The 22717-nt window shown below is 48.3% G+C and overlaps 1 protein-coding gene across 3 annotated transcripts in view; it reads right to left on the bottom strand.

Moving 5' to 3' along the window:
* Positions 1-379: 379 nt before the first annotated feature.
* Positions 380-22717, bottom strand: part of NHEJ1 (non-homologous end joining factor 1) — a 131234-nt gene continuing 108896 nt past the window's right edge. For 2 of the 3 annotated variants that reach the window (XM_060193867.1, XM_007519767.3), the window contains 3 exons: positions 2874-2991; positions 1501-1616; positions 380-905 (listed from right to left, as the gene is read on the bottom strand). In XM_060193867.1, coding sequence (XP_060049850.1) covers positions 831-905; positions 1501-1616; positions 2874-2991 — 309 coding nt within the window. In that variant the 3' untranslated portion in view covers positions 380-830. The remainder of the gene's footprint in view (positions 906-1500; positions 1617-2873; positions 2992-22717) is intronic. The other variant, XM_060193868.1, reaches the window with a different exon arrangement.

Below are 22717 nucleotides of genomic sequence, written 5' to 3'. Positions count from 1 at the left end.
TCAGGTCAAAGCTCTCAAGGTCAAAGGTAATTGCCGGCTTTGCACAGGCCACCTCAGTGAAGCCTAGGAGGAATCCAAAGAACAAAACAGGGAGGGGGAGGGAGATAGTATAATGGTTCTGGAAGAGATTTCCAAACCTGAGGTTCTAAGGTTCCATGTTCAATTCTCAGCACCACCATCAACCAGAGTTGAGCTGAGCTCTAGCATTTCTCTCTTTGTCTCTCTCTCTCTCTCCTTCTCTCTTTCATTAAAAATAAATAAAATAAGTTGAAAAAAAAAAAGAAGAAGAATGAGATGGCGTTGGGGTGGGAAGAAGCAGCAGTGGGGGGGCAGTCGAGGGGGGTTATCACAGGCTCTGCAGAGTCAGTCACTTCATGCAGGGAGTGTGAATGCTTTTTATTTCATGCTAAAGAAATAAAGGGTGAGGGAGATAGCATAATGTCAGTCCCCCACACTACCATAAGCCAGAGCTGAACAGTGTTCAGCTGAATAGCTGAACAGAGCTGAACAGTGAAAGAAAGAAAGAGCGAGAGAGAGAGAGAGAGAGAGAGAGAGGAAGAGAGGGTCATGGGAGCCCCTTGGTTGGCCAGGGCATTTGAGAACAGCAGACAAGGCTCCCTAAGTGTGCTGTGTCTTCCTGCTGCCACCTCTTCCAGCTCAGGAGCCCAGGAGTCCATAGCTGAGTCCGTCCTGCCTCCCCACCGCCCCCCAGCAGGGCTTCACACGGTGTCATCCTGGGTCAGAGACCCTGCTTGTCATGGCAGAGCCTCTCAGGGTGATGTCAGAAGCCTCTTCCCGGAGTCCCTCATTGGCAGCTGGACAGTAGGTGGTCAGCTGAAGAGTCCCTTTAGCTTCTTTCTCTTGACCTTTCTCAGCTGAGGTCTCTGCACAGGGCCAGAGGTTTCCTGGAGGGAAAGAAGGATTTCAAGGTAACAGGGGCTTAGCTGAGGGGAGGAGGGTCTTCCCTGCTGGGCTCTGTTAGGGCGAGGCCTTCTGGAAGAATCCAGCACCAGGATTCTGAAGTCTGTGCCGGGCAAGGGATGGAACGAGAGACTGAGCAGGAGATGTGTGCCTCCCTCCTCACCAGGGAAAGTCTTGTAGAGCAACACAGGGAATGGGATGAGGCAGGAAAAAAAAAATCAAGATTCATCATTCATTTTAATATTGGGGGGAGAGGCGGTGAAGGAGGCCAGGTGGAGGGCTCCGTGGTGGTGGGTGCAGTCACACACATCTGGGTGGGAATGACATTCCTATCATCTTATCATATTGTGACCCACCATGAAACCAGGAGAAGGGGAAGAGTAGGTAACTGCAGAGGGCAGATGGGAAATGAAAAGGTGGACATCTCTCCCTCTGGATATCTGCACGCTGGAAGCCTGGTCACCCCCTCAGTTACTAATGAGGCAGGGCCAACCAGGTGGTGATTCTAGGGGGTAGTAGTTTGGGGGAGGGGTGCAGTTGCTGGCTCTTCCAGCTCTGACCAATCCCTGCAAGACTCACAGTGGGTTCTGTCTCAGGCATTGAGGACGTTGGTGCTGAGTCCAGCTGTTCTGGGTGGTTCAGCAGCTGGCTGTGGGCTCCTAATGGGGAGGTAGTGCTGGAGTTCTGAGGGTCTCCTGCAAACAGAAGGATGGATGGGAGGAAGTGGTCAAGGCCTGCTTCTTACTAGGGGGACATTCCCCTCAGCCAAAACTCTGAGGGAGGTGGGGGGGTGAGGTCTTGATATCTAGACAGACAAATACAGCCCTGACTTAGGGAGATAGCAAGATAGCATGGTGATTATGCAAACGACTCTTGAGCCTGAGGCCTCCGAGGTTCCAGATTCCTTCCCAGCATCAAGAGTGGTAAAGCAAAGCAATGCTGCTCAATTTCTGTCTCTATCCAAAATAAATTAAAAAAAAAAAAAAGATGATGATGACGATGAAGAACTAGTCACGAATCTCACTCCCAGCTCTAGCTTTCTGAGAGCTAAGGAATCTCTTAATTTTTTTTAATCTTTATTTATTTTTATTTTATTAGCTAGAGACATACATTGAGAGAGAAAGGAGAGAGACAGCTGCAGCACTCCTTCACTGCTTGTGAAGCCCCCTCCCCCACAAATTGGGTCCAGGGTCTTGAACCCAGGTCCTTGTACATGGTAACATGTGCACTTAACCAGGTGAGCCACTGCCCAGCCCCACTATTAATGTTTGTTTTTTTTTGCCTCCAGGGTTATTGCTGGGGCTTGGTGCCTGCACCATGAATTCACTGCTCCTGGAGCCTATTTTTTTTTGTTGTTGTTGCCCTTGTTGTTTATCATTGTTATTATTATTGTTGTTGTCATTGTTGTTGGACAGGACAGAGAGAAATGGAGAGGGGACGAGAAGACAGAGAGAGGGAGAGAAAGATAGACACCTGCAGACCTGCTTCACTGCTTGTGAAGCGACCCCCCTGCAGGTGGGGAGCCGGGATCCTTAGGCCGGTCCTTGCGCTTTGTACCATGTGCACTTAACCCTCTGTGCCACCGCCTGGCCCCCTTATTAATGATTTCTTAAGTTCACTCTCACCAGACAGGACAAGTTTCCTTGGCTCAAAACAGCCAACGGCTCTTCGACACAGCTCTTGGCCTGTCTCAGGTGAGCAGCACCCAGACTCATTCCAGTAGAACTTTCAGGAACGATGGAAATCTGTATCTGCTGTTCAGCTCCACAGCCAGTGGCCACGGGGCACAGCTGCAAGGTGGCTGGAGGGAATGAGGAAGGGGATCTTCCATTTTCTTCCCTTTTTCTTAATTTAAGTGTGAATAGTCACCATGGCCAGTGCAGCCATACTGGTCAACACAAGCCCAGACTCTACACCCAGGAAGAACCAGCAGGCCTGTGGCTGCTACTCACTGGTGCCTTGGTGCTTCTGTGTCGTCTGGACCTCTTGTCTGGTGACTGCCGTGTACAGACTCTGGAGACTAGTGACAAAAGCACTCCCATCCCCAACATGGCAGGCCTCAGGTAGCTTCTGTGGAGGAGAAGAAGGGCTGTTGTTGGTCAGTGCACTGACAGGTACACAACTAACATCAACCCCCCAAAGAATTTACAGAAGCAGATCCAGCACGGACACCCAGATCCAAGTCAGTTGAGACCAGCATAAAGACTCGGGGGTGCGGGGGGAGCCAGGGAAATAGCTCCAAGGGTAGAGTGTGGGATTTGCATGCCAGAGCCGCCTGGTTCAGTTCCCAGTATCTCATGGGCTGGAAGTGGTGATGTGGCTTCTCTTGCTCTCACTCTCGCTCTTTCAGGTAAGATTCTCTATCTCATATGAAATCAATCGAATGAGGATTTCTTGGGTGTGTGTGGGGGGATAGGCTCTTCTGAAAGTCAACTCCAAACACACACCTTCATCTCTCCCACTTCTTAGGCCAGATGCACCTCTCCGCAAATACATCACTTGTCTCCAGATGCCTCTAGATGCCTTCTTCCAAAATGTCCTGAGCTGCCCCAGATTATGATTTTTCAATTAAATTAACTCCCACAATTCCACATAAGAAAGTGAAGGGAAAACAAAGACAAAATGTAGGCTGGGGGGAAAGAGAGTGAACGAAGAATATTAAACCAAGAGACAAGTGAGAGTACTCAGGAGCAGTGATGTGCAGCCCAGGAAAACAGAAGCAATGATGCTCACAAAACCTTGGAGACTAAACCAATAAATACATACATGGGAGGGGGTTAGATAGCATAATGGTCATGCAAAGAGACGCTCATGCCTGGGGCTCCAAAAGTCCCAGGTTCAATCCCCCACACCACACACCACCATAAGCCAGAGCTGAGCAGTGCTCTGGTAAAACAACAACAACAAGCAAACAAAACCAACTTTGGAGGCTTTCTTGCCACTGTAGCAGCTTCTTTACTGCAACCCATAAACCCTGCTTTCTCCAAGGTGGGGGGTATTCTTGAAGAGTAGAAAAGGAAACTTAATCTTTTTTTAAAAAAATATTTTTATTTATTTATTTGATAGGACAGAGAGAAACTGATAGAGCAAGGGTTAGGAAGCTTCCCCCACTACAGGAAGAGACGGGGGCGTAAACTTGGGTCCTTATGCATGTTACAGTGTGTACTCAACCGGAGGCATAACCACCCAGCCCCAAGAATCTTTCTCTTTTAATGTATATTTAAAGCGCTGTTAACATAGATAGGATTTCGGCATACTGATGGTAGTAATATTTTGAGGAAGGGTGACTAAGAAAAAGGTTTGGAGAGGGGGTGATGGCACACCCAGTTTTGAGCCCCTGCTCCACACTTGCAGGTGGGAAGCTTGACAAGCAGTGAAGCAGGCCAGCAGATGTCTTTTTCTCTTCCTCTCTGTCACCCCTTTCTCTCTCAATTTCTCTCTGTTTTATCTAATAAAAAAGAAATAAAAAGAAAAGGAAAGAGAGAGAAAGAGAGGGAGGGGAGGAGAGAGGGTTGGTTCTTTAAAGGTGTCTTGGAAAAATAGCACAGAAGTATTACACCTGACTTTCATGCCTGAGGCCCCAGAGATGCCAGGTTCAGTCTCTGGCATCACCATATACCAGAGCTGAGCAGTGCTCTGGTCTCCCTCTCATGAGAATAAATTAATCTTTTTCTTTAATGTTCTTGGTGTGGGGAGCTCCTGAGGGAAGTTATAATTAAGAAAAAAGTGAGAGACACCACTCTAACTGCACTATATTTATCTTTTTCCTTCACTACGGAATGAAGTGTGAATTTATGCCGATAGCAAGACGCACTGCTGGTTCCATACACTTGACTGAGCCACATTGAAAATGGCTGAAGGGTGAAGAAAGAGCAATACAAAGGAGATAAAAGAAGTGGGTGCCCAGTGGTCCCCAACCTGGCTGTGCTCCTGAGTCTTGGAAAGGGCCCAGAACTGCAGGCCTCTGAGGGAAGTCATGCCAAAAACTCCCATGGGAACCAACCCAGGGATCCTGGATTCTCCCATAGCTTCAAGGGCACCTTCTTGGTGCTGCTATAAAGACATTCGTTTATGAAAACCCACTGTGGAAGAATCTATAAACCACAAACTTAAATCACAGTCAGGATGATAGTTACTTACCTACCTACCTAACCTACCTAATTGCCTCCCTAATTCCCTCCCTTCTTCCTTCCCTTTCCCTTTCCTTCCTTCTATCATTTCTTCTATCCTCCCTCCCTTGGTGCTGGAGATCAAACCCACAGTCTGATACATTCAAGGCATATACGCTACCACCGAGCCATGTCCCCACCCCTACACAGTTATCTTTCCCTGAGTGGTAGTAATGGAATAGTGTGTGAATCTTCAGGAAATATACCCTCCACCTCTACTCCAAGCCAAAACTCTTTACTAGGCTTGGACTTTCAGTAGAAACCACAGACAGTGAGTCAGAAACTTTTAACCAGCAATCACACTAGAGTGTAAGCCCTCTTCAGTGGCCCATCCTGAAGGGCTGGTCTGGAACAGGGAGTACAGACACACACGTCTCTGCCTCACCTCTCCTGAGGTTCCACTTTCTACACCCCTCACTCCTGCCACCCCCTCCAGCACAAGACTCTCTACTCTTCAGCCTGGAGCACTGCAGGGGAGAGATCAACAGCTGTCTCCCTGCCCAGAGTTCCTGCCAGAGTACCCCCCTCAAGTGGCTCTATTCTCTGTGAGTGATGCACACATGCCTTGGGGGCATGTGCTATCTGCACCAATGGGTCACTCAGAAATCTGGGGTGGGGTGGGTGGGGTTGCACATTGCTATGCTCAAGGACCCAGGTTCAAGCCCTGTTCCCCACTCACAGGGGGAAGCTTCACAAGAAGTGAAGTAACATCTGCAAGACATCTGCAAGTGTCTCTCTCTCTCTCTTCCCCCTCTCTATCTTCCTTCCACTCTCAATTTCCCTCTGCCCTATCTAATTAAAAGAGAAAGAGAGATGAAGAAAGGTGGGGGGGGGGAGGTGGTAGTGGTGGGGTGTGGAACGGCCATCAGGAATAGTGAATTTTAAAAAAGAAGTCTAGGGTCACCTCCTCCCCTCCTACTCAAACATATGCAACTCAACAGATTCATAAATGTTTGAATGTCCCTGTGTGAGAGAGACCAGAGCACTGCTCCATCATCAGTGAATTTTTCTTTCTCTTTCTCTCTCTCTCTTTTTTTTAAAAGCATTTTCTTTTTCTTGTATTTGGTAGGACATTATTTTTCTTATATTTGAGAGGAGGAGGGAGATAGAGAGGGAGAAAGACAGATACCTGCAGCCCTGCTTCACCACTTATGAAGCTTTCCCCCTGCAGGTGGGGACCAGGGGCTTGAATCCGGGTCCTTGTGCATGGTAACATGTGCACTCAAGTAAGGGTGCCACCACCTGGCCTCACCATTATTGAAGTTATGCTTTTGTCTTGTTTGTATGTAGTACCAGGGATCGAACTCATACAAACAAGAGGTGAGCTTCTAAGGGAGGGTGTTACTGCTGAGTTACTCCCTCAAGCCCCTCCCCCCAACTCATGTTTAGCCAGTTTGTGCATTTAGTCTCAAAAGGAAGTGCCAACAGTGAAAGATCACTAATGCCAGTGCAGTCCTGGATTGAGGTCTGAATCTAGAGCCTACAGTTCAGCCCTTCCTGTGTCCATTGTGACCTCAGAGAGCTCCAGTCCTGTAGCTAACGTGGCAGGTTGTCCCACCTGAGCCTCTATTCTTGGGAACACAACAGCAAGAGGACACCGGCACACCGGCTATGGGATTCCCCCACAACTGACGCTAGTGCTAGCCAGTCTGTCTGCAGAGCTCCAGCAGCCTGGCTCAGAGCAGGAGTCTGCTCTCTACGAAAGAAGGAACATGGCGCCAACACCAGGCACCCAGCTCAGTCAGGCAGTCACAGTGAGGAAGGGCCGGGCTGGCTCCAAATCCGGGCCTATCTAATGTGCACACAGTAACTACCCTGCTGGCTTCTCTGAGCAGCAGAGTTTTACTCAAAGGACACTGTGGCCTTGCCTAGGGTCTCACCCCCTTCAGACCCTCTGCTGATGTTCCATCCAGCTCAGGAACAAGGCTCCCTGGGATGATGAGAGAAAAGCAGATCAAAGAGGAGGCAGCTCTGGGGCTCAGAAGCCAAATCCTTAATCCCAGTCTTGTTGCTCCAGTGGTCCTGGCTGGGCTGATTCCTGGGGTGTCCTCAGAAAAGGCCCAGAAGGCTGAGTTTAGGAAGGAGAAACACTAGCTCCTGAGACAATGGTCTGGAGAGCCTGGGCAGACAGGCAGAGATCAAAGGGAGAAAACCGGAGCTGGAGCTGGGACTGTAGAAAGTAAATAGCAGTACCCCTGCCTTAAGGACAGCCAGCCCGGAGCAAGCTGTCCCAGCAGAGCGGGTCACTGCCCAAAGCAGGAAGGGGCAGAAGAGACAGGCCCAGCTTCTGGAGACGCGTTCATGCCTGAACTCAGGTCTACTGAGCAAAACGCTGAGGTTTCACTGTGGGGCCCTGGCACTGGGGGTGCAGGGAACAGATCTCCAGCCCCGCCCACAGGGAACAGGGTTGAGTTAGTCCAAAGAGAAGTCAGAATTCCTGCCCCAAAGACTTGAGCTCATATGCTGGAGCTGGGTAGGTGAGCTGGTGTTTTGATTTCTTTTCAGGCAATATGCTATCGCAGAGTCAGAAGACAGAGGCCCCGGAATAAGAGGACTGATTCTGAATGTCCTGTACAAGGTTTCAGAAGCTGTGGTGTCAAGTTAACCCTTGCAAGGTCAAACTCTCAGTGTCATGAAAGCATCTGAGGCAGAAGGTGACCAGATACGAGGACATGAGGCCATGTTTCATGGGAGGAAGGACTGGACAGTTGAATTCATGTCCACAGCACTGACGAGGACTCCAGCCTCAGAGTTAAAGACAAGCCCTGGGAGTTTCCTTTTGTTTCACAAAGTGGCTTTCTCTTGTCCCCAGCTGCTTCAGGGCTTCCTTGGCTGGGAACTAACACAGATATAAGGAGGAACTAGATGCTTCTTTCTGGGCTTTAAAAATGTTCTGCTGTGGTCTGGGTGGTGGCGCAGTAGATGAAACAAAGACTCTCAAGCATGAGGTCGTGAGTTCAATTCCCGGCAGCACATATGCCAGAGTAATGCCTGGTTCTTTCTCTCCTATCTTTCTCATTAATAATAAATAAATAGAATATTTTAAAAAAATATTCTGCTTAGGAAGCCGGTTGGTAGCACAGTGGGTTAAACGCATGTGGTGCAAAGCGCAAGGACCAGCGTAAGGATCCCGGTTCCAACCCTTGGCTCCCCACCTGTAGGGAGGTCGCTTCACAAGCAGTAAAGCAGGTCTGAAGGTGTCTATCTCTCTCCCCCTCTCTGTCTTCCCCTCCTCTCTCTATTTCTCTCTGTCCTACCCAACAACAACAACAACAACAACAAGGGCAACAAAATGGGAAAAATGGCTTCCAGGAGCAGTGGATTCGTAGTGCAGGCACTGAGCCCCATTGATAATCCTGGAGGCAAAAAAGGAAAAAAATAAAAGAAAAAGAAAAAAAAAGTTCTGCTACAGTTCCATTACTTACTGGTCATGTGATCTTTACTCTCCTGTCTCCAAGAGTTAATTCATCCTCCTGACCATAAGTAATTCAAAGACTTTGGTCTTGCTATACAGCCATATCCAAAAGTTTGGGAAAATTAAAGTTAAATCCTATAAGGCTTAGGAGTAGCAAAGTAACTTATGCTATAGGCTCTCATGCCTGAGGTCCCAGGTTCAATCCCCGGAACCATAAACCAGAGCTGAATAGCACTTTGGTGAAAGAAAAGGGAAGGAGGGGAGGGGAAGGGAGGAAAGATAGATTCTATAGGGCAATTTGTTTTTCCTTTCCTGTCCCTGCTACAGCCTGTCTCAGATCCTACAGCCTAAAGTGCCCTCTTTAGATGTAACCTCTTCTTCATTAAGTCACTGACAGTGGCCCAGAAATTCAAAAACTCCCCCTTCTGACCCCAACAGAATCTGCCAGAAGACCCAAACTGCTCCTTTAACTAGAACTAATTAACCAACTAACACCCCTCACCCCATCTAGTCCCTGCTCTCCTCTGAGGTTGTTCCAGAAAAAGAAAAGAATTTAAGGTAAGAGAGTAAAGCGGGGGGGTTTGGGTGGTGCATCACCTGGTTAAGTGGACATATTACCCTGCTCAAGGGTCCAGGTTCAAGCCCCTGGTCCCCACCTGCAGGAGGGAAGCTTCACGGGCAGTAAAGCAGTGCTGCAGGTACTTCTTCATTCTTTCCCTCCTTTCCTCTCTTTCTCTCTCCATCCTCTATGGGACAAAATGGCTGCTAGGAGTGGTGGGAGCCATGCAGGCACTGAGCCCAATAACCCTGGTGGCAAAAACAAATAAACAAATACGTCCTGATTTAGGAAGGGCTAGGCCTGCTCACTCCCCTCAATCTGGGTTCGCAGATCAAGGCTATGGGTTTACTGGACAGGAGAAAAAGGGAAGAGCACTAGGCAGGGCTCCTAGCATAAGACCCTAGTAGCCTTTGGTGCTGGCACCAGTCCCAGAAACCACACGGTCCCAAAGTCCTGACACTGGCCATCACAGCATCACAGCTTCCAGGGAAGAGTCCCAATGAGCAGCTTCCCGAAGAACGAGAACTGTCGTCCTGACCCTGGAACCGTGCTGGTACTGTACATGGGCTTCCTTCCCCAGAGAACCCAAGCTTAATTCTTCTCATCACCAGCCTTTCTTAAGGGGTGCAAGCATGTGAAGATCCCCTTCAAGGACTCAGATGACCAAAGGGTGACTTAAGAGCATCAGTAGCATTATGAGGGGGGGGATGGTTTGGGAAGGGAGTTCTCATGAGAAAGACTTCAAGAACTAGAACTCCTCCTCCCTTCCATTCCATTCCCTAGGCAAATATTGACTGACCACTTAGGGTGCTGAAAACCATGTCGATGCCTGGGGACACAGCACATTAAGCAAAAGAGATAAAAGTCCCCTGGCCTCTTGAAGTTTACATTCTAGTGAGGAGAGATGGGACAATCAACATAAAGCTCTGGGCAGAGCTTGGGCTGTCAGGTGGGGCAGGTGACAGTCCCAGATAAACCATCAGGAATGTCAGTGCAGGTCTGGGAGGCCTTGCCCAGGGGGTGACATTCTTCAAGGACCTGAATTGAGTGAGGGAGGGGACAATCCATATGACTTGAGTCAAGTGACCGGGCTCCCCAGATTGTCTGGGGCTCGCTGTTTGATAAAAGACCTCCTTTCTCTCTTAGAAGAAGGGGTGGGGTGGGAGGCCTGAGTGGTGACACACCGGTTGAGTGCACATGCTACAATGCAGAAAAGACCCAGGTTCAAGTCCTCAGTCCCCCCCTGCAGGGGGAAAGCTTTGCAAATGGTGAAGCAGTGTTGCAGGTGTCTTTGTCTCTGTCTCTCTCTCTCCCTATCTCCCCCTACCCACTTGATTTCTGGCTGTCTCTATTTAATAAACAAAGATAATACTAAAAGATATTTTATAAAAAAATTTTAAAGGTGTGGGTGGGGTCAGGCAGTGACATACCTGGTAGAATGCATATGCCTGAGAACCCCAGTTCAAGCCCCAGGTCCCCACCTGCCAGGCTGAGCTTCATTGACGGGAGACAGACGACCAGGGACTCATGGTCGAGCTGTACGCAGTATCTCTTTATTCATGCAGGATGCAGCGCAATCTATACCAAGCTAGACTAAACTAACGACTAACTAAAACAAACAATGTTGTCTTTATATATACTTCCCAAGTAGGGTGTGAACAGGATGTGACGCAGAGAGGGTGGAGAGAAAAGTGAGTGGTGAAAATCAGGGTGTGACAAGGAGAGGATCAGGGTGTGACAAGGAGAGGGGGTGGAGCAGGTGAGAATTCTACCACTAAACCACCAATGCCCTGGAGGGAAGGTGGTGCTTTATGTAAATGTAAAAGTGATTTATGTAAATAGACGGCAGTGGTTATGTAAATAGAATGCAGTGTTAAGCAGGGGGGATTTAAACCAAATGAAACAGAAGGGGTTTTTAAAAGCAGAATTAAAAGATACCAACACCCACCCACAAGGCCAGAAGCTTCATAAGTGGTGAAGCAGTGCTGCAGGTCTATTTCTCCCCAACCCTCTCTACCTTTCTCAAAAAGAAAGAAACAGTGGTCACTGGGAATGAGGGAGCCATGCAGGCACTGAGCCTCAGAGTAGGCTCTGGTGGGAAGGAAAAAAAAAAAAAAAGGAGGGGGTGATAGATGGTTACCTTATGTCAGAGGAAGAGCATGATCCTGAGTCTGCGTGTCTGAAATCTGTCTTCACTCTGTAAGCCAGGCAGTGCTTGCTGCTCACAGAGTGAAAGGCTTCCATGGATATGGGCAAATGGTGCCTGGAGGCCGGGGAGTGGGCAGTTACCAGGTGGGAGGTGATGAGGGCAGCAGTGGAGGTGGGGGCAGGATTTAGATTCAGGCTGTATCTGACCAGCAGGCTTTGCGTGCAATGAGTGAGATGGCAAAGATCACTCCACTGCAGGGCATTGGAGAGATGTTACAGAGAGATGACCCAGAAACCTAAAATAAACCCCCTAACTCACTGATAAATGGAAAGGGCCCCTGGGCCCCCAGACCTAGCTCTGGTAATGGAAGGATGAGAATCAGGAAGAAAGGTGACCAAGGGCAAGGGAAATGTCAAGACATAAAAAAGAGAGAATTGGGGATTGGACGCCGCTTTATCATATGTACAACCCAGGTTCGAGCCCGGCCCCCACAGCATTGGAAGAAGCTGTGATCTGTTTTATGCTCTCTCTGTCTTTCTCTGTCTCTACCTTAAAAACAAAATAGGGGGTGGCAAGGGGAGAGACAGTTTGCACACCATCCCCCAAAGTGGCTTCTCAAAGAACAGGAAGTGAGATAAGGAGAAAATCTTGGGGTAGGGGGAGAAGGGCAATTGAAATAGCTCATCTGGATAGCACCCTGCTTTTGCCAAGTGCAGGACTCAGGTTCAAGTCTGACCCCCAACTTCACTGAAGGCAGTTTCAATGCTGTGATTTCTCCCCTTCTCTCTCTTTCTCATTGTCTTAAGCTGAAAGAGAGAGAAACAAGCAGTAAGTCTTGACCTTAGAATATCAAAGACTTGCAAAGGTCTTCTATACTAGCTGTGACATTTTGGGCAAGTTATAATTGATGCCCTGATTTTCTATTTTATTTATTATTTATTTATTTACTTATTTATTTAACCAGAGCACTGTTCAGCTCTGGCTTATGGTGGTGTGGGGAATTGAACCTGGGACTTTGGAGCCTCAGGCATGAGAGTCTGTTTGCATAACCATTATGCTATCTACCCTCCATCCTATTTTATTTATTTTTTTATTGCTACCAGGGTTATTGCTAGGGCTTGATGCCTGCACTATGAATCCATAGCTCTCAGCAGCCTTTTTTTCCCCCCCTTTTTTCTATTAGATAGGACAGATAGAAATTGAGAGTGGAGGGGGAGAGAAGGAGAGAGAAAGAGAGACACTTGCAGACCTACTTCACCGTTCATTCATCTGCCCTGCAGTCGGGGGGCAGGAACTCAAACCCAGATCCCTGCACTTTGCAATGTGTGCACTTAAACTGAGTGTGTCACTGCCCACTCTACTTTGATTTTTTTAAAGATTTATTTATTTATTTATTTATTTGAGAGAGAGAGAGAGACTGCTCAGTTCTGGATTATGGTACCTTGGGCCCTCGGGCATGAAAGTCTAGTGTAGAACCCAGCTGCTATGCTGTCTCCACAGGCTCTATGATGCCTTTCTGGAGAGAAGGGAAGAGAGGGAAAAAGAGAGGAAAGTGGAGGGTCAGGTAGATATGGGAGGGACTGAGGCTAAAGGGTGGGGGGTGTGTATAGGAAGAATTCCTAAAATTCCTGTCCCTTTCTTGCCCGTCCCGTCCCCTGGGCCCAGTAGCAAGTACACTCCAAGCCAAGCCCCCAGAGCCGGTGTGCAGAGAAGCCAGGTTCTGGCGCAAGGACTCACGGTCCCCACTACACCCCAAAACATAAGAAGCCCCGGACAAACCAGTGACTGGTAATACTGCTGCCAGGTCAGAGGGCCCCAGTTAAGCCCATTAACCTCTCTGATATCACCTGCTTTTCTGGGAGGGGCACGATAACCACAGTGGGTGGCATTTGTACAGGTTATCTGCTTGCTTTGGGGGGGGTGAGAATAGAGAGTAAAACCCCCATCCTACCCCAGAACGGTGTTCTTCAACAGCAGCTGAGCAAAAATAGTCCACATTGCCCAGCTGGCTAAGCCTTCCACCAGCACCCCCTTCCTGCCTTTGTCTCTCCCCATCCCACTCCCTCACGGAGCTGGTGTGAGAAGCAGTACTCTGCCACTTCCCTTCTGCAGGCAAACACTCAAGAGAGGCCCTCTGGGAAGTGGAAAAACCTGGCCTGCAGGTGCCCCATCCACACGGTGAACAGCCCAATGGTGTTTGATGGAATTCACCTCACAGTTTTAGAATCTCTGGGGGAAAAATGCACAGCACAGAGGAAGGAGACATGGTGGCAGTGTCCTGGTGTTCCTCATGGCATTTGAGGACGAATTCAGAACCCTTTACGTGCATGATACTGCTGAGTCATCTCTTGGGCCTTTTATTTAGATAGTCAGGATGAGGTGGAGAGAGAGGGAAGGTGAGAGAGAGGAGACAACTGGGCACTGCTCCACAATGCACGGAGTTCCCCTTGGTGCTGTCCGTGGTGCTCCCATGTGGTGCCAGAGCTCAACTAACACCTTGCACCTGCTAAAGAGCCCGCCACACAGGGCCCAAGCTTCTTTGGTTGGGTTTCTTTTTGTTGTTGCTGTTGTTTATTTTTAGATAGAGACAGAGAGGTAGATAGACGGGGGTGGGGAGTGGGTAGAAGACCTCGGCACTGAAGTTCCTTTAATGCAGTGGGGATTAGGCTTGAACGTGGGTTGCACACGTGGCAAAGCAGTACATTATCCAAATGAACTATTTCACCAGCTCTTTTTTTTTTTTTTTTTTTTTGTTAAGACAGCCAGCTCTCTCCCTTTAGCCTCACTTGGATTTTTTTTCCCAACAGCTAACTTGAGTGAGCTGCTTCTGAGTTTTAGGGGGAGATTCAACCCTGAGGGGTCCTCCATATTGATCTTGGCAGATTAGCCCCACCCCCACCCCACCTTCACTGGAGTCCCTTCAGTCCACTAATGACACACCCTGGGGATCTGGGAGAGCACACAGCACCCTAAGAGTGCAGGGCCTGCTGCCCTTGAAGACGGCTTAGGAGGTGGGTGGGTGGGTGGGTGGGTGGGTGAGGCAACTGCCCTGCTCCCATGTTTGGTCTGGTAGAGCTTTGTTTGGGTCTGTATCACAAGGCCCTCCCTCATGCCTTGCAGCCAGTTGGTGCCCTCTCTATGCCCCCTGCTGGCCCCCAGCCCTCAGCTTGGAGCACCATGCCCCCCCACACACACAATACACACACCACACACACACCACACACCACACTCAACACTGGGCTCACAGAGGCTAAAACACAGACAGGCTGGAAGTTTGGGACCTCACAGACTATGAACAGCCTCCTCCTTCCCTTTGCAAATGGGGGAGGGGAGGATACACACACACACACACACACACACACACACACACACGCACATGCATGCACGCACACACCCGAGTGATGACCTGATCACTTTCTTTGCGGCTGTCCTTCAGAATGGGAGGCTTTGGAGGCCCCACTCTTTCCCGAGCTGGAAACTTAATAGAGATAAAAGACGTGCAAAGTTCAAAAACCCCAGATTTTTCTGGTTCCTCTGGAGGCTTGCAGCTCCCTGAACTACAGAATCAGAAGATATGGGAAACAGGGAGGAAGACTATCGAGAGTGCCAGGCAGCAATGCCAGTCAGGCCTGAGTCAGTCATATTAGCAAGACTTTCAACGTGCTAGGGACGGAGCAAAACATTCCTCCTTTCCTTCCTTCTTCCCTCCCTCCCTCACTTCCTTTCTACCCTTCACCCTTCCTTTTTTCCTTCCTGCCTTCCTCCCTCTCTCCCTCCCTTCCTTCCTTCTTTCCTTTCTTTTCATTTTTAAAGATTTGGGTTGGGGATAATAAATAGCATAATGGTTCTGCAAAAGACGTTCATACCTGAGGCTCTGTGGCCCCAGGTTCAATTCCTAGCGTCACAAGCCAGAGATGATCAGTGCTCTGGTCAAAAACAAAACAGAAATGCATAATCTCCTTTTAAAGATTTTTAAAATCTATTTCACAAATGGCAGGCAGATTGAAAGAGAGAAGGGACCAGAGCAGCACTCAGCATATGAGGATCCAGGATCAAACTCAGAATTTCACCCTCCTGTGTCCAACACTTCATCAACTGCACCACCTTTCAGGCTTAGAGGGCAAGTATTTTAATGGTACCACAATTATCCTCTGCAGGAACGCTGTCAGCCAGGTGCTAAAATGATTCTTGTTTTATATACAAGAAATCAAAGGCTCAGAGAAGTTAGGCAACTCCACTGAGGTCACAAGGAGAAAGTGACAGGGGGAAGCCAGTCTCTGGGAGCTGCCCTTGAAGCTGAATCAGCCCAGAGGACATTGATCTTCCTCCCCACAGCCCCACTTCTGCTCCCCAGAGGCAAGGGGCCCTAGCACTGAGCTCTGGTTCAACTAGAAGCCAGTTCTCTCCTCCTTCCTTTGAGCTTTGTTTACTTTTGAGCAAATCACTGATCAGCTCTGACTAACGGTGGTGCTGGGGATTGAACCTGGGACCTCAGAGCCTCAAGTATGGAAGTCTCTTAGCAGATCTAGCAATATTATGCTACCTTCCCAACCCTATTCCTTTCTTTGACTCTCCCCCCAAAACCAATGACTGCCCCTCTGAAAGACTTCTTATTCAACCCCCAGTGTCTTCCTGGGAACCAGAAAGCCAGAGAAATGACTCTCTGGTGAGGAGGTGCTGGACTCTAAATCTCCTTTTCAGATCAGCCTAGCTCCTCAAAGCCATGGCAGGAAGGCCCCTCTGCTCTGCCCCCAAAGAAAAATAATGGGCGAGGGAGTGGGAGTGGAGGTGGGGGCAGGGGCGAGCTCTCTAAGAGCCCTTTGTGGTGGCTGCCTCTGAAAGGGGGTTTTGCTAGACAAGGTGGAACTTCTCAAGGTGACAAGCAAATGGCACAGCCTAAACCGTGACCCCGTGCTCGCTCCGTAACCACCAACAACCCCCCTTCGGAGGGCCGGAGCCGAGACTGTCCCGGAGCCCCACCCGGTCCGACACAAGCCTTGGCTTTCTAGTCTGCAGACTAATGAGCGGCCACGGGGCTGGGGGTGGAGGGGGAGACAGAGTGGTTTCCTGGGGGGGGGGCAGTCATCAGAGCCCCCTCAGAAAGTGCAGAGGCAACCCTCAGTCCCTCTCTGGCCTCCTCCCTCTCCTGCTCCAAGAAGAACAAGCAGCTCCTGTGGGCTCAGGCTTGGTGAGGGGGCTCCCCAAACAGCCTATTGGGGGGGGTGCCAGTCTGAACAACAGTTTGTTCCTCTTGTTAATCCCCATCCTTCTACCAAGTGAACATGCAACAGTGCGGCGGGAATCCAAACAAACAGCATCTGGTTTAATAACAAAAAAGGAAACTGCAGAGGTTGGCAGATAGCTCAGTGGGTAGAGCACGTGCGTTACTATGCCCCAGGGCCCGGGTGTGAGCCTCCCCGAACACCATGTGAGAGCAACTGCAATCGAAACGCTTCACCACCCTGGGTCCATACTCCCACGGGGTTAAAGAATAGGAAAGCTATCAGGGGAGGGGATGGGATATGGAGCTCTGGTGGTGGGAATTGTATCCCTCTTATTCTATGGTCTTGTCAGTGTTTCCATTTTATAAATAAATAAATTTAAAAAAAGAAAGAAATTCTTCACCAGTGGTCTGGGCCAGTGCTGTGCTGTTTCTCCTCTCTCTCTGTCTTTCCCCCTTTCTGTCTCTCATCCTCTATCTAAATAATAATAATAATAACAATAATAATAGTAAGAATAAAGCAGTAGTAAAAATCAACAACAGAAAGAGTTGTGCAGGCATGGAGCACCAGTGACAACCCTGGTGGCCGATAACAAGTCAATGTCATTTTTAAAGGGGGACTGGAAGAAAGACAAGGAGAAAGAGAGAAATAAAGGGGAAAATAAAGGGAGAAAGAATGGGAGAAAGGAAGGAGGGGAGGAAGGAAGGAGAGGAGGAAGGAAGGAAGGAAGGAAGGAAGGAAGGAAGGAAGGAAGGAAGGCAGGCAGGCAAGCAGCATAATGGTCATGCAAGACTTTCATGCCTGAGGCTCTGTGGTCCCAGGCTCAATACCAACACCACCTCAGCTGAGCAGTGCTCTGGTCTCTCTTCCTGTCTGTCTATCTTTCTCTCTTAAAATAAACCAATATTAAAAAAAAAAAGAGGAAGAAAAAGGGCAGCTAATACAAGCCTTGACCAGGACATGCGAACACGCTGACACTGTCACCTTGTAGAACCATCTAGCAGGTTCTGCTAGACCTAAACATGAGCACAAGCAGTAAAGAAAGCGTTTCTGAGACAGACAAGACAGAATTTTCAGGTTCAAAACCTGTCCTTCCCAGAAGCTGGTAAGAAAACAAAACAAAACAAACAAACAAAAAAAACTCTTTAGGGGCTGAGAGGTGGCGCACCTGGTTGAGCAACATGTTACAGTGCGAAAGGACCCAGGTTCAAGCCCCTGGCTCCCACCTGCAGGGGGAAAGCTTTGCGAGTGGTGAAGCAGGGCTGCAGTTGTCTCTCTGTCTCCTCCTTCCCTCTCAATTTCTGGCTGTTTCTATCCAAATAAAGATAAACTAGTAAAGATAATATAAAATAAAAAATAAATAAAAATAAAGAAAGCATTACGTTTCTGTATAAGGAGTCATCCAAGATGGGTAAGTGAATCGTGGCAGGGTACACAGTGAAAGATCGCAGAGAAATAACCATTAACAAAGCACTGCTGGCCAGATGGTGGTGCACATGTTTGAGCACACACATCACCATGTGTGAGGACCCAGGTTCAAGTCCCCAGTCCCCATCTGCAGGGGAGAAGCTTCGAATGGTAGTGATCCAGGTGTCTCTCACTCTCTCCCCCATCTCTCCCTCCTCTCTCAATTCCTCTCTGTCCTATAAAATAAAAGAAAGGAAGAAAAGGGGGGATGATTACCAGCAGCGGTAGATTTGTCATGCGGGCACCAAGTGATAATAACCCTGGTGGCAATAAAAAGAAAAGGAAGGGAGAGAGGGGCTTAAGTCAAAGGACTCAGATATAAAGGATGACATATACATTGTATGCCTGGGTTTGTATGAACTATCCAGACCAGGCAAATGTGTTTCAGAGACAGAAAGAAGACTGGGGATTTCCAAGAGCTGGGGGGGGGGGCATGGAGAAGTGCATATGGGGTTTCACTTTTTTTTTTTTATTAAACCCATTAAAAAATTTTTTTTTAAAAAAATTTTTATCATCTTTATTTATTGGATAGAGACAGCCAGATATCCAGAGGGGGAGAGACAGAGAGAGACCTGCAGCACTGCTTCACCACTTGCAAAGCTTTCCCCCTGCAGGTGGGGATCAGGGGCTTGAACCTGGGTCCTTACTCATTGTAATACGTGTGCTCAACCAGGTGCGCCACCACCCAGCCCCTATTTTTTTAAATTTTTATATTTATTTATTGTCCCTTTTGTTGCCCTTGTTGTTTTTTATTGTTGTTGTAATTATTGCTGTTGTTATTGATGTTGTTGTTGTTGGATAGTACAGAGAGAAATGGAGAGAGGAGGGGAAGACAGAGAGGGGAAGAGAAAGATAGACACCTGCAGACCTACTTCACCGCCTGTGAAGTGATTCCCCTGCAGGTGGGGAGCCGGGGGGCTCTAACCGGGATCCTTCAGCTGGTCCTTGCGCTTTGCACCACGTGTGCTTAACCCGCTGCACACCCAAAACCCATTTTTTAATATTTATTTATTCCCTTTTGTTACCTGTGTTTTTTATTGCTGTAGTTATTATTGTTGTTGTTATTGATGTCATTGTTGTTGGATAGGTCAGAGAGAAATGGAGAGAGGAGAGGAAGACAGAGAGGGAGAGAGAAAGACAGACAGACACCTGCAGACCTGCTTCACCTCTTGTGAAGCAACTCCACTGCAGGTGGGGAGCCGGGGGCTCGAACTGGGATCCTTATGCTGGTCCTTGCACTTTGCGCCACCTGCGCTTAACCCACTGTGCTACCACCTGACTCCCAGGGTTTCACTTTTAGAGTGCTGGGAGGTACTGGAATTAGTAGCCACGAGTGCCTAATCCTGTGAATGGGCTAAAAGCACTGAGCTGTATGCCTTCAGGGTGCTTTTTTTTTTTTTTTTTTTTTACTAAATGTTGTGGCATATTAATTATGCCAATTAAAAAGAAAAAAAGCCACAAGATAAAGTCTCATGCTCTCCTCATTCCATAGAGAGAAAACATTGGCATGCACCAGGACTGGGTTCGAGCCTCAGGCCACCACATGGAAGAGCCTGCTGGAGGCAAGTTTCATGAGTGATGGAATTGTGGTGCAGAAGTCTCTCCTCTCTATGTGTGTTTTGCTCTCTCTCGTTCTCTGCCTCTCACTCTCTATCAAAAAGGGGGGGAAGGCACTGGGAGCAGTGAAGCTGTGCAGGCATTGAGCTGCATCAATAACCTTGCTGCCAAGTAAAAGAAAGTAAGAGGGGCAGTAGTCACTCTGTAGAACGCACACTAGTTATTACTATGAGCAAGGACCTGCGTTCAAGGCTATAGTGCCACACACAGTACTAGAGGAATCTCCGTAAACAGTGGAGCAGTTGTTGTGGTGTCTTTGTTCCTCTTTTCTTAAAGTCTTTTTTAAAAAGTTTATTTAATACATTTGCAAGAAAGAGGAAGAGAGTTCCTTATGAGACAAAGGAAAGGAAAGAGAGGACAGAGAGGGAGAGAGAAAAACCAGAGCAGTACCCTGAACATGCAATGCCAAGGATCAATCCAGGAACCTTGGGTAGGAAAGTTCAGTGCTCTCCCAATTGGTCCATTCCCCTTCTCTGTCTATCTCTCTCTTCCTTTCTCTCTTAATTGAAACTAAAAGTGAAAAAGAAGGTTGTAGGAGTTGGGTGGTAGTGCAGCAGGTTAAGCGCACATGGTGCAAAGCAGAAGCACTGACTTAAGGATTCCAGTTCGAGCCCCTGGATCCCCACCTGCAGGGGAGATGCTTCACAGGCGGTGAAGCAGGTCTGCAGGTGTCTATCTTTCTCTCCCCCTCTCTGTCTTCCCTTCCCCTCTCCATTTCTCTCTGTCCTATCCAACAACAACAGTGTAGGCACCAAGCCCTCGCAATAACCCTGGAGGTGAAAAAAAAAAGGTTCATAATAAAGGGAAAAAATTAAAGATAATTTCTAATCTCCCATTCTCTGCTATTTTCCCGGTTGTTATCTCTTGCAGGAATAGACTCTTGGACTCTTAATAGGCCAGCAAGGTGATCACTGGGGCTCAACGCCTGTACAATGACTCCATTGCTTCCAACAAATACTTTTCTTTCTTTTTGATAAAAGGGTGAAAGACAAAGAGAGAGAGAGAGAGAGAGAGAGAGAGAGAAAGGTAAAGAGAGATACCTGCAGCACTGCTTCACCGCTCCTCAAGTGTCTTCCCTGCAGGTGGGACCAGAGTTTGGGTTCTCAAGCCTGGCAATGTGTGTACTCTGTGAGTTACCCCGCCTGGTCCTACCTGTGCAACTTTTAAAGCTTTTCACACAGTCTGCACAGCAGTTCCTGCTTAGTAACTGAGCAGCAGAGCGTGTGGAACAGGGAACAAGGATAGTAACCAGAGTCAATTAGGTCTTGCTCCAAAAACCAGCCCCCACCCCATAGATTTGCTTTTGATCTTAGCCATATGATGTACTCTGCGAGCTTCTACCCCTCTCCTCCTCTCCCTTTTCCTGTTCCCTCCCTGTCCCTTCCATCCCTTTTCCTCCAGATCACTGCTCAGCTCTGGTTTATGGTGGTGCAGGGGATTGGTGCTGGGACTTCAAAGTCTTGGCCATGAAAGTCTTTTGGCATAACCATTATGTTATCTCCCCCGCCCGCCTATTCTCTCTACAAAATGAGGAAGGTAGTTTTGATGCATGTAGGCTGTTGTAAGGATCTGTAAGGACCACTAAAAGAGATCATGTAAAAAAAAAAGAGAGAGAAAATGTAAAAGAGAGAGAGAGAGATATCATGTATGTAATCTGCTCATTCAATCCTCTTGAGAATGCCAGGTCATCTTAGCCATCTGAAAGTTGGTTTGTTTTTGACCAGAGCATCACTCACCTCTGGTTCCTGGAGGTGCTGGTATCAAACCTGCAACCTCTTGCATACAAGACCTGAGTGTTTCCCTTGCTCTACATTCCTGGCCCTCTGTCTGTTATTTGAAGACAACTGGAAACACACTTTACTTTGGAAAAACAGTATGGGCTCTGGAGATTAGTTTGTGTTGTTGTCACTGGGGTTCCATACTTTGAGCTCTCTCTCTCTCTCTCTCTCTCTCTCTCTCCCTCTCTCTATGAGAGAGAGGGAGAGAGAGAGAGAGAGAGAGATCACAGTACCAAAGTTTTCTCCAGTGCAGTGGGAGCTGGCCTCAAGCCTGGGTTACACCCTGGTAAAGGGGTACACTATACAGGGAGCTATTGTGACAGCCTTGAAGATGAGCTGTCACTTTCCAATCCCCAACCCATAGCTCTGTCCCCCTGAGCCTCAGTTTCCCCATTTGTGTGATGGCAGAGTTGTGGATAGGACGGAGTTCACTACCTTCAAGGAGCTCACAGTCTGGGGGAAAAGCCAGACGCATAAACAAACAATTGTCCTTCCAGGCCAGCCACACACTGGGGCCTTTGATTCCCAGTCAATAAGGCCAGGGCTAAGGCATTATAAAACAAAGCTGGATATGTGAGGAATTGGGGTGGGGTGGGTGGGGGCAGCGTGCACAGCCTCGACCATGAATCAACAGTAGACCCTTCTTTTTTTCTCCTACAAATAGCTGAGAAGAAACTAGATAAACAGGCACACAGACTTCCTCCTCAGCCTGGATGCTGGCTGGGGCTGAAGGGCATCTCCATGTATCTTTCTCTCCCATCTTTAAGCATCTGCTTCCTTCTCAGCCTTCTAATCTCAGCTGAGATGCCACCACTTCCAGTCCACTGGCCACATCATCCAAAGCATTTGCTCTTACAGCACTCTATCCTTTGTCATTTTAACAAATAATTTCCTTATTCCTCTGCTTCTTAAAGATATATTTATTTGGGGGTTGGGTGGTAGCACAGCAGGTTAAGTGCACATGGCACGAACCACAAGGACCAGATCCCAGTTCAAGCCCTGGCTCCCTACCTGCAGGGGGGTCGTTTCATGAGCGGTGAAGCAGGTCTGCAGGTGTCTATCCTTCTCTCCCCCTCTCTGTCTTCCCCTCTTCTCTCCATTTCTCTCTGTCCTATCCAACAACAACATCAACAACAACAATAACCACAACAATGATAAAACAACAAGGGCAACAAAAGGGGAAAAAATAGCCTCCAGGAGCAGTGGATTCACAGTGCAGGCACCGAGCCCCAACAATAACCCTGGAGTCAAGGGGAAAAAAAGATTTATTTATTTATTTATTTTGCTTCCAGGGTTATCACTGGGGCCTGATGCCTCCATTGCTCCTGGAGACCATTTTATTGTTGTTGTTACTATTATTATTATCATTATTGCTGTTGTTGTTGGATAGGACAGAGAGAAATCAAGAGAGGAGGGGATG

This window comes from Erinaceus europaeus, chromosome 7, assembly GCF_950295315.1.
Source record: "Erinaceus europaeus chromosome 7, mEriEur2.1, whole genome shotgun sequence".
NCBI classification, from domain to species: domain Eukaryota; kingdom Metazoa; phylum Chordata; class Mammalia; order Eulipotyphla; family Erinaceidae; genus Erinaceus; species Erinaceus europaeus.
Note: the sequence above shows the minus strand (reverse complement) of the source record. Positions and strands in the feature narration are given on the sequence as shown.